Here is an 11,741-nt window from a genome sequence, read left to right on the forward strand (position 1 = left end):
CCAAGCATACAAGGTAAGTTACTGTTTCCTCATAGATGGAAGGCATTTATTGAACTTGGACTGAGATTTCAACAGCATAAGGATTGGGATCTAAAAAGCAAGATCACTTGGCTTAACCTCCTGCACATTGGAGGCCCTTGTTTCATGCAGAGATATTTTCATCAAGTTAAAAGATTTGAATTAGAGCAAGTATTTAACTTCCCAGGATTTGGAGCCGTGTGCTCAAAAAAGCCCTGAGTCCTTGCAGTAGGACATTGCTGATCTAGTGAGCAGTACCCAGTGTGATTCCAGCAGGCAAGCTCTTATGTTTCTAGAAGGTGACAAACAATATCGTGCCCAGAGCAGCTGAGGGAAAGGAAGGAGCCACGATTTGGCAGAACTTTCTGTCTTTAAACAGAATTATCACCCAAGTAATGGGAAGGCAGGCTCTCTTCCAGTAAAGACAAGTGCTACAGTGAGAGGCAGTTTGAGAAGGCAGTCAGTTGATGTATGGAGCAAACAAGCTGATTTACAACAGAGGAAAACTGATGTTAGCTATGAAGAATTTTTCTTCTAATAATGCGTTAATCTACCCTAAGCTACCTCGTGCAGCTGTGGTATGCTCTTAGTTGGAGGATTTTAAAGAAGTGACTAAAACCTTTCAGGGATTATCTGCTGGTATCCCTGTTGCCTTCTAGTCCTGTCACTCTGACTTCTAATCCTGCAGAAAATCCTGATTCCCCCCCACTGAATTACCTGGCTTCTGGCTGTATCCAGGCAATTCAAGTTAGTCTTAAAAATAACAGTCCACAAGACACTTTAGTTTGACAGTCATGTGTCATCAAATTCAAGTATCCTACATCAGCACAGATTGCAAGTAATAACCAAATCTGTGGAAAATCTTAATGGAGTATTTCTGGGAGCTCTTTCTGTCTAGAAATGGTTCTAGTTGGTTTTACTTGCGAGTCCTTCAGGTTTTTAGTTGGATCCTAAATTCCACTGTTTTGGCTGAGCTTGGGAGGATCTCTGAAGGAACATGGGCTCATCTTTCACGCTTGGAAAGCCACGGTGGTGAAAGCTTTTTGATTCTTTTTCCTGTAGGTGTCCACTTGCGGAAGCAGCATTCCTACATTGAGCAGGGCAAGAAGTGTCGCTACTGTGACGCTGTGTTCCATGAGAGGTATGCCCTCATCCAGCATCAAAAGTCCCACAAGAACGAGAAGCGCTTCAAGTGTGACCAGTGTGATTATGCCTGCAGACAGGTAAGCTGGGGGCACCCTTTAAGAGTGTTAAGACAGGAGCTGAAGGTATAGGATGGAAATCTTAGCTTTTAGGTATGACCAGATGTCACTTGAAATAAAAACAATGTGGACACTGGACTCTCCAAGGTAAAAGATAGGGAAAGTTTAATTCTGACTCCAATATTATAGATTTCCAAAAGTGACAGTTCATTGGAGGATGAGAGTGCCACCTCTCCAATGATGCTGTACAAACCAATAGTCCATCAAATTCTCCTCCTCCATAAAAGAATGCAAAACAATAAGTTACTTAAATAAAATGCACGAGAAAGTTCCTTACAAGAATGTAAAGATCAGGAGGCTTAGAAGAACTTAAAAAAACAGGGCAACAACCAGCTGTCAGGATCAAATTAGCTGTCTAAATTTTTTGAAGGGTGTAAAGGAGAGTACAAGTGGCCTTTTCTTGGTGTGATTCTGTCGTGTAGAGAAAAGCCTTCTAACTCATAACCTTGATGTACCCCTTGACCAAGGAATAAGAGTCCATATAGGATGGGAAGAGCTAAGACTGAATATGCCAACAATCAAGATGTTCTTGCATTGCTGCGGAATCATTCTTTTCCTGATATTAACCATAAAATTTTTTCCTCGTTTTAGCTGAAAATTCACTTTTCTGTATCCATTGACACAAGTTTCCATTTTCCCTGTCCATGCCAGGAGCGGCACATGGTCATGCACAAACGGACCCATACTGGAGAAAAGCCTTATGCCTGTAGCCATTGTGATAAAACCTTCCGCCAGAAGCAGCTCCTGGACATGCACTTCAAGAGATACCACGACCCCAACTTTGTCCCTGCTGCCTTTGTCTGCTCCAAGTGTGGCAAAACGTTCACTCGCAGGGTAAGGGAATATGCCTTGAGTTGGAGAGGGCTGGGGTGGAATGAGGCTTTTTTAGCCAAGGGAAATGTTTACCCAAAAGGAAAGATGGGTGAGGTACAGGGTAAAATATGAATCTTGTAATAGAGCCCTTCTCTTTAAGAGGGAAAGAGCAGAGAGAATTGAGAATTGGTACCAACAAACATCAGTGTTTACATCATGAGCAATGTGGAAATGCAACTTCATTCCTAAAGCTAATGAATGTACCCATTTCCCCTAAAGAATCTCTCTTTAAGAAGCAAAAGGCATAGTTACCAGAAACATGTTTGAAAATATAGAGCCAGAATGTCTGATCTTGAATTCAGTGCATGTTTTAACTTTTCTTGTGTTTTTGATCTTTCACTGAGTAGAACACAATGGCCAGACATGCTGATAACTGCTCTGGCCTGGATGGTGGGGAAGGAGAGAATGGAGGAGAGACAAAGAAAGGCAAACGTGGCCGAAAGAGAAAGATGCGTTCTAAGAAAGAAGATTCTTCTGATAGTGGTAAGAGCAGCTCAGTCCCTTCTGAGAGTTACAGGTCTGTGATTCACTGTGTGTGTTAGCTGCTGGTTTGCCAGTTCTGCAGGTTTCTTCTGGCACTTCAGTCCTGTCTGGTTGGCAAACACAGAATATGGTGATATATGGCCAAGTAGAGAGAGAGATGTACTGCCTGTGAGGGATAATATAGAGCCTGCTGTCCCAGGCCTGTTCCAAGACAGTAGTTTAAAAACACTGTCTGACACCCCTTGTGTCAGCTGTGCCATTCCTGCCCTGCCTGTGTGGGAAACTCTCTGGTAATTTTTTTCAGAGTCCCAGAAGAGGCTGTGTGGTTCTGCAGTGCATTGCTATGAAATGTTACTTGATCATTCTTCAGCATTACTGGGTGGCATGTCCAGACAACTCCACCACCGAATAGTTTGGCTACTTCTGTGGAGAAAGGCTGGCAACATCCAAGGGAGTGGTGGAGATTAATACTGTGTGTGAAGGAAAAACTCAGTCCTACTCCTGTCTCCTGGCAGAGGAAAAACTTCATCATGTCTTCAGCAGGAAGAGCCAAGTAGAGTCTCAAGACCAACCAGTTCAAAGATGATTTTGCAGAAGGAATGTTGCTGATTAGTCTTTTATCTGGAGTGCTTTATCTAATTAATCAAGGGGTGTAGGTTGGGAGAACAGGGATATTTCTGGCTAGACAATGCATATCTGAAAATCTCACATGGCAAACAAGTTTTAGGATGAGTATGATCAAATGATTTGCAAACCTTGATTCAAAAACTATAGAAATTGATGCTTAAACTCATGTTTGTATAGATCTTTAGAAAATTTAATTAGGTGAATTAAGCACATGTAACTAATGGTGCATTTAAAACAGGAAAAGGTAATGAAGGCCGGGTAAAATAATTGATGGAAGGTAATTCAAAATGTGGCATTCTGGAGTATGGCATTCTTAGTATCTGATTTGAAGTCTTCCTGGGAGTTCAGCCTGTTCTGAAAACTCATATTTTATTTAGTTGGTTTGGTCTGAGTTTAAAGCAGTTTTTTGTAGGGGAAGCTTGTCAAAAGTCAGGCTTTTTAATGAGCTGATGATATGCAGTGAATGATGCCAGGCTCTGTGCTGAGGGAATCCCTTCAGCCTCAGTGGAAATGGCAAGTGTGGGTTGACCTCAGAAGTCATTGGATAGATATGAAGAATTGACCAATGAGAGCTGAGTAGCTGTAAGAAAGATGTGCTAATCACCTGCTAAAGGAATTGCATTATTCACTGTTGTGTTTATTTGGATTTCTGCAGTTTCATGAGGTTTGGCAACTACTAAATACCTAAAAATTATGAGCAAAGCTGGGATGAAATAGACAAATTTGTGATAATGAAGGGAGGTGGAGGAAAGACCAAACAATGAATGATAGTTCTGTCTCCTGGCTGCCCAACATTACACAGAATGTTAATTGATGGACATTGAGGTGATGGGAGAATGTCAAGAACTTCTAAAGAGGTGGGACCTGAGAAATCCAGTAAATAAATCCCTCATGGGGAGAATCCTTTGAATGATTGTAAAATCATGCAGCTGGTACATGCCCCAGTGTGAGTTGGGGTTTTTCCCTTTAGTCAGATAAAAGGGAGTATCTTTGTGGCCCTTGTATTCTTGAGTGAAGCTACTCCTGTAGTGAACAGCCCTACAAATTTAAGGGCAATCATTTTGCTGTCCAAACAATATTATTCTCTTGGACATCTCTCACTGCTTTTTGTCTGCTCTGTGTTTGCCCAGAGCATTCTGAGCATGCTGATGGTCCTCATCTATTAGGTTTAAGGAGTGTTGTGAAGAATGAAGTGTAGAGCTTGAGGGGTAGGAGGCTGGCTCTTGGGTGCCTGTTGGGATTCTCCTGTTTCACAGAGATCCTGGAATGGCTGCCACAGCAATTTACATGGGATCTACCTCTTCTATCCTCTTGCCCCTCTATTTTCCCCACACTTCTTGAAATCAGCTCATCCCCCCTGTAAACATCCTGCAAATAGTCCTGTGTGATCCAAAATGGCCTTCCTCCTGCATCCCATTGTGTCCCAACCAGGAATTCCCTAACTCCCCATAGTACCAAAGGTGATCTCAAGAGCTGCTTCCCATGACTGGGATGGGTTTCACATCTGGTGGCTCTTCTGGGAGTGTCCTGGACAAGAAGTTTGTTCCTCAGAAGCTGTGAATTTGGGCTCCCACCTTCCATTGAGCAATGCTGTGCTCCTCTGTGTTGTGCAGGTGGGACTTGGATGGGCTGTTGGACCCTCTGATGGGCTTGGGAGTAGCCCAGCCATGTGTTATTTGGTCTTCCTTGTGCTGTTGTCTCTGAGCTCCTTTGTGCATGTGCAGAGTAGCTTTTACCACATAATCTAACATAATTTAATTACCTTTTGCTTTCTGAAGCACAGCTTGTTCTCTCTAAGTGAGGGTAACAGATTAACAGTCTGTGGCAACAGCTTCTGAACAAAAGCCTTACTTGCCTTCTTTCTCAGAGCTGACTCCTTCAAATCCATCCCTTTTGGACAGGATTTGATGGTGCTTCTCTGTAGATGGATGTGTTTTATTCTTGTTAAAACTGAAGATTTATCTGACATCCTTTCTTACAGAGGAAAATGCTGAACCAGATTTGGATGATAATGAAGATGAGGAGGAGACAGCAGTAGAAATTGAGGCTGAACCAGAAGTTGAGCAAGAGGCTCCTGCACCACCTCCCAGTAAGAAAAGAAGAGGAAGACCACCAGGCAAAGCTGCTGCACAACCAAAACAATCCCAGCGTAAGTCACTGATTGAAGCTCTCACCTTACCCTGCTTGCTTGGGCACCTTTTGCCTTGATTTGGCCATTCTTGTAGATGTGATCCCTGCAAATGAGATTGTTTTAAAAGTAGGTAACTGTACTTGTCTCTGCATTGCTAAGAACTCACCTTGAAATCTGTTGCAAGGGTTTCCTGGTCACGAGGGAACATGGCCACTTCAGGCCAGGCTGGAAAAGAAAGGCCATTGTGTTTGTTTAGTATTGTTTCATTTCATAATTGTGCAAAGTGCTCACTTCTTTTTGTACCAGTTATGGTGTCTCTGCTGACATACAGTCCTTGGGAAAACACCTGGCAGTAAAAACATCATGATGCTCTTACCTGGCTGGCTTTTGCAGGTATTGCCACAACTGAACTTGCTTCAGGCTGTTAGTTCTGAGCAAGGACCAGTGCAGGTGTTGTTTCAACACCACAGGGATGTAGTTAAAAATAGACATTGTAACTGTGCACAGTCGAAGTAAATACATTTTAGACTCAGAGTAGGATGGGAAAGGGAAATCAGTTCCTTTAAGGAGGTGGTGGCTTCCTCAGTGGCTTGGCTGTCTGCTCAGTGATACAAAGTGTGGCCTGTTTTCTCTCTGGGGTTATTCTGTGGAAACATTCAATGCTGAATTTGTCATCACTAATTTCCCGTGAAGTTTAAGTTCTGTCTTAGGCCCATATATTGATATGGGGTTTGATTTCATTCATTATTCTATGAAATCCATTGTTTGAAAGATGTTTTAATATGAAAGTGCACACTGGAACTGTGGTACTGGGGGCCCATCTTCATAAAGGGGCAAGAAAATAAATGCTTGATGCTTGGGTGAGTGAGGTGGGTTGAATTGCTCCCCACTGATGTGACAGTGCTTGCTGTGGGACTCACCTTCCCTTGCCTTGGAATAGTCTCACCAAAGACCTGCTTGAGGCATGCAGGCTGGCTCTGGAAACAGCAAAATAATCTGTTTCTCTCCCTCTCCTCTTTTGTGTCTGCCCTTCCAGCTGCAGCAATCATTCAGGTTGAAGACCAGAACACTGGTGAAATTGAAAACATTATAGTTGAAGTGAAGAAAGAACCTGATGCAGAAACAGCAGAGGAAGAGGAGGAAGCTCAGCCTACTGTAGTGGAAGCTCCCAATGGAGACCTCACCCCTGAGATGATTCTCAGCATGATGGACCGGTGATGGAGGAAGACCACGTTGGCTGACTGAACTGGCCTGGGCTGTGTTTAAGCGGCTCAAATCTATTTTTTTCCTTTTAATCTTTTTTCTTGGCTTTGGGAAGTGCATCATTTTAGACCATTTTACCAAACATACTGGGAAATAAAACGATGTTAGAATGTGATTTAACTAGAACTTGCTGTTTTATGTTAGCATTACAGGATCATGGAACATTAGGAAATATTTTGGAGTCCTTGAGGGTTTCCTCTGAGATGCTTGATTTAGTTTTGCTCTGAACTGCATTGTAAAGCTGGTCCAAGGGCCGTGTTTACATGCACCAAGTTTTAATATACAAAAGTGGAAGCCTTGACTAGAGTATGTGGAAAACCACTCCGGACTTGCCCTTCCAGTTCCCAGAGTCCTTGAGCCTCTTCTCTCAGTAGTGTTTTTAACTGTAAATGCAGACTTGGGAGGGTTCTAGACTTTTGAAATGTTTTTTTGGTTGGTTTTTTTGTTTTTTGTTTTTTTGTTTTTGCTTTCTCCCACTGAGTAGCTCCGGTTCTCCAAGTCGGCTGCACATGGTAGTTTTGGCATGCTCCAACTGGTTTCTGTCCTTAATATGCTTTGCTTTCTGCAAAGCATTTCTGTAATGGTCAAGCTTGTAAATAACTTTTTTTTTTACATTTTAATCTTTTTCCATTAATTAAGAGGTATGAAAAAATGCAGTTTAAAGAAACCCCAGTATTCTAATTCCTTTCAAACTAAGTGACAAGAGAATTGATAGAGTGTAAATGTTGGAAAAGCTGTTGATAAGGTAGAGAAAATATGTACCCAAACTATTGCTTGCAGAACAAGAGAAACCCACATGTGAAATCTGGTTTTGAAGCACAAAAAAATTGTATTTTATAGAATCTTAGACTGGCTTGGGTTAGAAGGCACTTTTACAGACCATCTAGTTCTACCCCCCTGCCACAGGCAGGGACACTTTTCACTAGACCAGCTTCCTCCAAGCTCTGTCCAACCTGGCCTTGAACACTTCCAGGGATGGGGCAGGAAGTTTCTCTGGACAACTTGTTCCAGAGCCTCACCACCCTCACAGGGAAGAATTTCTTCCTAATAGCCCATCTAACCCCGCCCTCTGTCAGTTTGAAGCCATTCCCTGTTGTCCTGTCTCTCCATTCCCTTGCCAAAAGTCCCTTTCCAGCACTCTTGTAAGATCCCTGCAAGGTTCTGTAAGGCCACAATCAGGTCATCCCAAAACCTTCTCTTCTCCAGGCTGAATAACTCCAGCTCTCTCAGTCTTTCCTCATAGGAATGGTGCTCCATCCCTCAAATCGTGTTTGTGGCCTCCTCCGGACTCGCCCCGACAGCTCGATGTCCTCCTTGTCCCAGGACCCCAGAGCTGGATGCAGCACTGCAGGTGGGGTCTCACCTGAGTGGGGCAGAGGGGCAGAATTCCCCCTTCCTGCTGCCCCCAGGGCTCTGGATGCAGCCCAGCACACACAGCTGGGCCATGTCCAGTCTCTCCCACCAGCTCCCCCAGGTCCTTCTCCCCAGGGCTGCTCTGGGTCTGTTCTTTCCCACCCTGATTGATCCCAAGGGTTGCCCCAGCCCAGGTGCACCACCTTGCACTGGCTCTTGTTAAGCCTCATGAGATTCCCAAGGGCCAGGTCCCTCTGGATGGCCCTGTCCTTCAGGTGTGTCACTGCACCCTAAGCTTGGTGTTCCCAAACCTGCTGAGGGTGTTCTCCATCCCTTCATCAATGCCATTAACGGTGATAGTGAATAACACTGGTCCCAGTATGGACCCCTGAGGGGCACCAGTCACTGCTGTCCATCCAGAGTCTGAGCTGTAGACACTGCCCTCTGGATGTGACCATCCAACCAATTTGAAACATATAATTAACCTTTTTGAGTTATAATTTCACAAATACATTTTCTTTGCTCTATCTTGTAGTTGTATTTTGTGTTTATGAATCCTATGTTAAGACAAAAGTGGTGATTTATGAGTGGGTCACTGCAGCCCTCAACCTGGGCCAGGAAATTTTATTAATAGGTCAGTAATTCTACAATTTTTGAATCTGATAAAGACAAAAAAAGGAATAATGTGAAATACAAATGATGCCTGTATATGAAAATGTCACATGTTAAAATATGTAAGCTTTTTATAGAGCCTCAGTCTTGCTGATTTCAAACAAATTTTTCTTCTATGTATCGCTTTTAAGAGAGCTATCAGTTTAGCTATCAGACTCTAGGTTGATGCATTTTTGTACTTAGCTGTACTGTGTGATATTTTTCATTATTTTAGGAAGCCAACATGGGAAAAAAAATACTGTTATAAAATATGTAATGGGGTTTGAAAGCTGGGAAGGAAAATATACTGCTGTACAGCTAATAAATAATAACGGATTAACACGTGTGCTCACTGGCTGCTTTCTTTGTGTACATCCACGGTGCGACCTGGCAGCCATCTCCAGATGGAAAAGCTGCTCTTCCCAGAAGGATGCTGTCAGCAGGACTGGCTCCTTTCTCTCTGCTGGTGTTCCCTCTGCCCCATGCCAAGTGCAAGGTACCTGTCCATGACCTTAAATCAGAGTGTGCTGCTCTGTGTGTAGAGGAGGGAGGATGTAAAATGCAAATGTTGGTGTTGACAGCTTGAGCTTGGAGTAACATGGGAGCAGTTGTTACTTCTGTTTGTTTGGACTGTGATTTTAAATGGTTGTAGCTGATGGTTTAGTTAACAGGAATACTGTTTCCATTTCATTCTGAAAAATGGGAGTGGTACTTTGGTGGAGTTTCTGTGGTGTGTTTTTTTAATTGCCTTTGACAGCAGTTTAAGGTGCCAGCTGTTGGCAGTCACTGCAGGTTCAGGTAGAACCTCCTACTGCTGGTACAGGAGTCACTGTTGGCAAATGGCACTACTTTATTTTACACTTTTTTACAGGAGACTGTAACCAAGCACAAGAATTGCTAGTTCTGGCTTTCACTAGGTGTTTGGTGACTCGTTATCTCTGGTCTTCCATGACTTGCCAAGGAAAGCCTGTCTGGAGGTGGAAGCTGGGAGTCCTGAGCAGGCTGGAGCCTTGTTGCAGCAGGTGGGAGAGGTGGTGTAAGGGCTGCTTCTGTGAGAAGTCAGGTCTGGCTGAGAAATGGGTAAATCCTCAAGTGCTTTCCCAGCTGGGCAAGGGACTGTGTGCTCAGAAACCAAAGATATTTTAGTCTGAGGCAGTGCTGAGTTGGTTTTACATAAGCCTGGAGCTAGGGAGTCTTTGTGGTGAGTGGGAAAACCAAAGGTGTCCTTGGGATCTGTAAGGAGAAATTCCATCATATCTTAAACCCTGTGGCTCAGCATGGTGCTGACAGGTGGGGTGTGAAGGATGGTGCAGTGGCTTTGTTTTAGCTGGTGGCCCCAGGAGATACCACACATGGTCCAGCTCCCTTGGTCTGTGTGAGTGTTCATGTGCAGCAGCTCATGCTGTTGTACACAGGCCTGGGTGACACCAAACCAGGTGCTGCAGCTCTCCTGGAATTCAGAATGGCTGGGAGAGATGGCTGTGTGTGAACAGCTTAATGGGAGGCTGAAAGGACCAGAGCTGAGAGGTTTATTTGTGCAAGGACCACAGGTGTGGCTGGTGCTGAGTGGCCTCTGTAGTGTTTGTCTGAGGAAACACCACTCCATGAAGGATTGTGGGCTGTGACCATGTGCTGGCCTCATGCTCCATCCTTTAAGCCCTTCATGTGCCCATCCCTGAGGTGGCACTGCCTTGGTCAGTCAGGGCCCAGGTGAGCAGGACCAGCCAGGAGTCCATGACTGACAGCTCAGCCAGGGAATGGGTGGTCTGGGTTTGAGCAGGGTGTGGCCTCACCTTTTGCCAAGCCCCACCAGACACAGGCACTGGCAATCCAAGAGGTTGTGAGATGTGCAACATCCAGTCTCTGACACAGGTACATCACCTGTCCAATGCCCTTGCAATTGCCTCTTCCAGTGCCAGTGTCCCTGGGGCTGGAGGCTTGACTGCTCTGAAGCCTCAGCCCAAGGCACAGGGCAGCTTGTCACTGGGGCTGAGGTGCCCATTCCTATGGGGGGGTCCAGATCAGAAAGGTGTAGGAGCAGCAATGTTTTGGACCTTGCCAGGATTGTCTTGGCAGGCCTTTTCCAGCACCGGTGTCCCTGGAGCTCTGGGCTCTTTGGCTCTCTCAGTCCTAACCCTAAGCATAACCCTAGCCCTTAACCCAGATCTGAGGAGCAATTTCTGAGCAACTTTATTGTGCTCTGATTCTAGAACTTTGTTCACAGACCCCAGGAGAGGTTTAGTGAGGATAGAAGCTGTCACCCTGTGGGAATCCTCCTTTTTTCCCCAGCCTGGCGTGTTACCTTGCGATCTGCTCAGTTGACCTGGTTTCTCTGTGCTTGCTCAGTCAATGGTTCTGTTATGCAGACTGGGTTTTATTTGATTTGAGCTGAGGCTCCTGCCTTGGGCAGGGATCTCTGCTTGTGCCTCTTGCAGGCTTCTGGTTCACCCTCAGAGGAGCTGTTCTGGAGAGATGCAGATCAATATCCCAGCCTGCTGCCAAGGACACACATCCAGGGCAGCATCCAAAGCCTGAATGTGGACAGAACAATTGTGCTCAACCCAAGAGATGTTATCAGTGCTGGAAAAGCTGGGCTTTGAGCTCTGAGTGGAAAGCCAGGGCTGGGATGGATCCAAGGAGCGTTGCTGCCTCTGCCAGTGGCTTGGCCTGGCTGCCATCCCTGCTGCTTGGGCTGCTGTTCTCTGCTGGACCAGAGGAGATGTGCTGTTCTGGACATCCTGGTGTGCCTGGGCTTGCACAGAGGCAGGAACACCTGTGCTCATGGATGTCTGCCCCACTCCTGGAGTACATGTCCTGCTGTGCTGCTGCTCAGAATGTTCCAGCATGTGGGAACCAGTATTTTGGGGAATGGGCTTTGGATGCAGCTTGCCTGGATATCTCCTCTGTGCTGCTAGTCTTCTATAGAAGCCATTCTGATGCGTGAAAGGGGACAGCTGCTCCCTCTGTGCCCTGGATATCCTTTCATGCCAAAGCTGGGAGATGGTGCCCTTTTAGAAGTTCAGATACCAATAGCCTGGCCTTCTCTCATCCTGGAAAAAACATGGATCCAGCCAGGACTG

General features: G+C 45.1%; 1 protein-coding gene across 6 annotated transcripts in view; it reads left to right on the forward strand.

The window, feature by feature from the left end:
* Nucleotides 1–8,271, forward strand: part of CTCF (CCCTC-binding factor) — a 34,162-nt gene extending 25,891 nt beyond the window's left edge. For all 6 annotated transcript variants that reach the window (XM_054269355.1, XM_054269356.1, XM_054269351.1 and 3 more), the window contains 5 exons: nt 1,081–1,241; nt 1,932–2,114; nt 2,501–2,636; nt 5,245–5,412; nt 6,431–8,271. In XM_054269355.1, the coding sequence (XP_054125330.1) occupies nt 1,081–1,241; nt 1,932–2,114; nt 2,501–2,636; nt 5,245–5,412; nt 6,431–6,612 (830 nt within the window). In that variant the 3' untranslated portion in view covers nt 6,613–8,271. The remainder of the gene's footprint in view (nt 1–1,080; nt 1,242–1,931; nt 2,115–2,500; nt 2,637–5,244; nt 5,413–6,430) is intronic.
* The last annotated feature ends 3,470 nt before the right edge of the window (nt 8,272–11,741 follow it).

This window comes from Melozone crissalis, unplaced genomic scaffold (assembly GCF_028551555.1).
Source record: "Melozone crissalis strain CALT ecotype California unplaced genomic scaffold, PUWL_Pcris_2 ptg000007l_1, whole genome shotgun sequence".
Classification (NCBI taxonomy): Eukaryota; Metazoa; Chordata; class Aves; order Passeriformes; family Passerellidae; genus Melozone; species Melozone crissalis.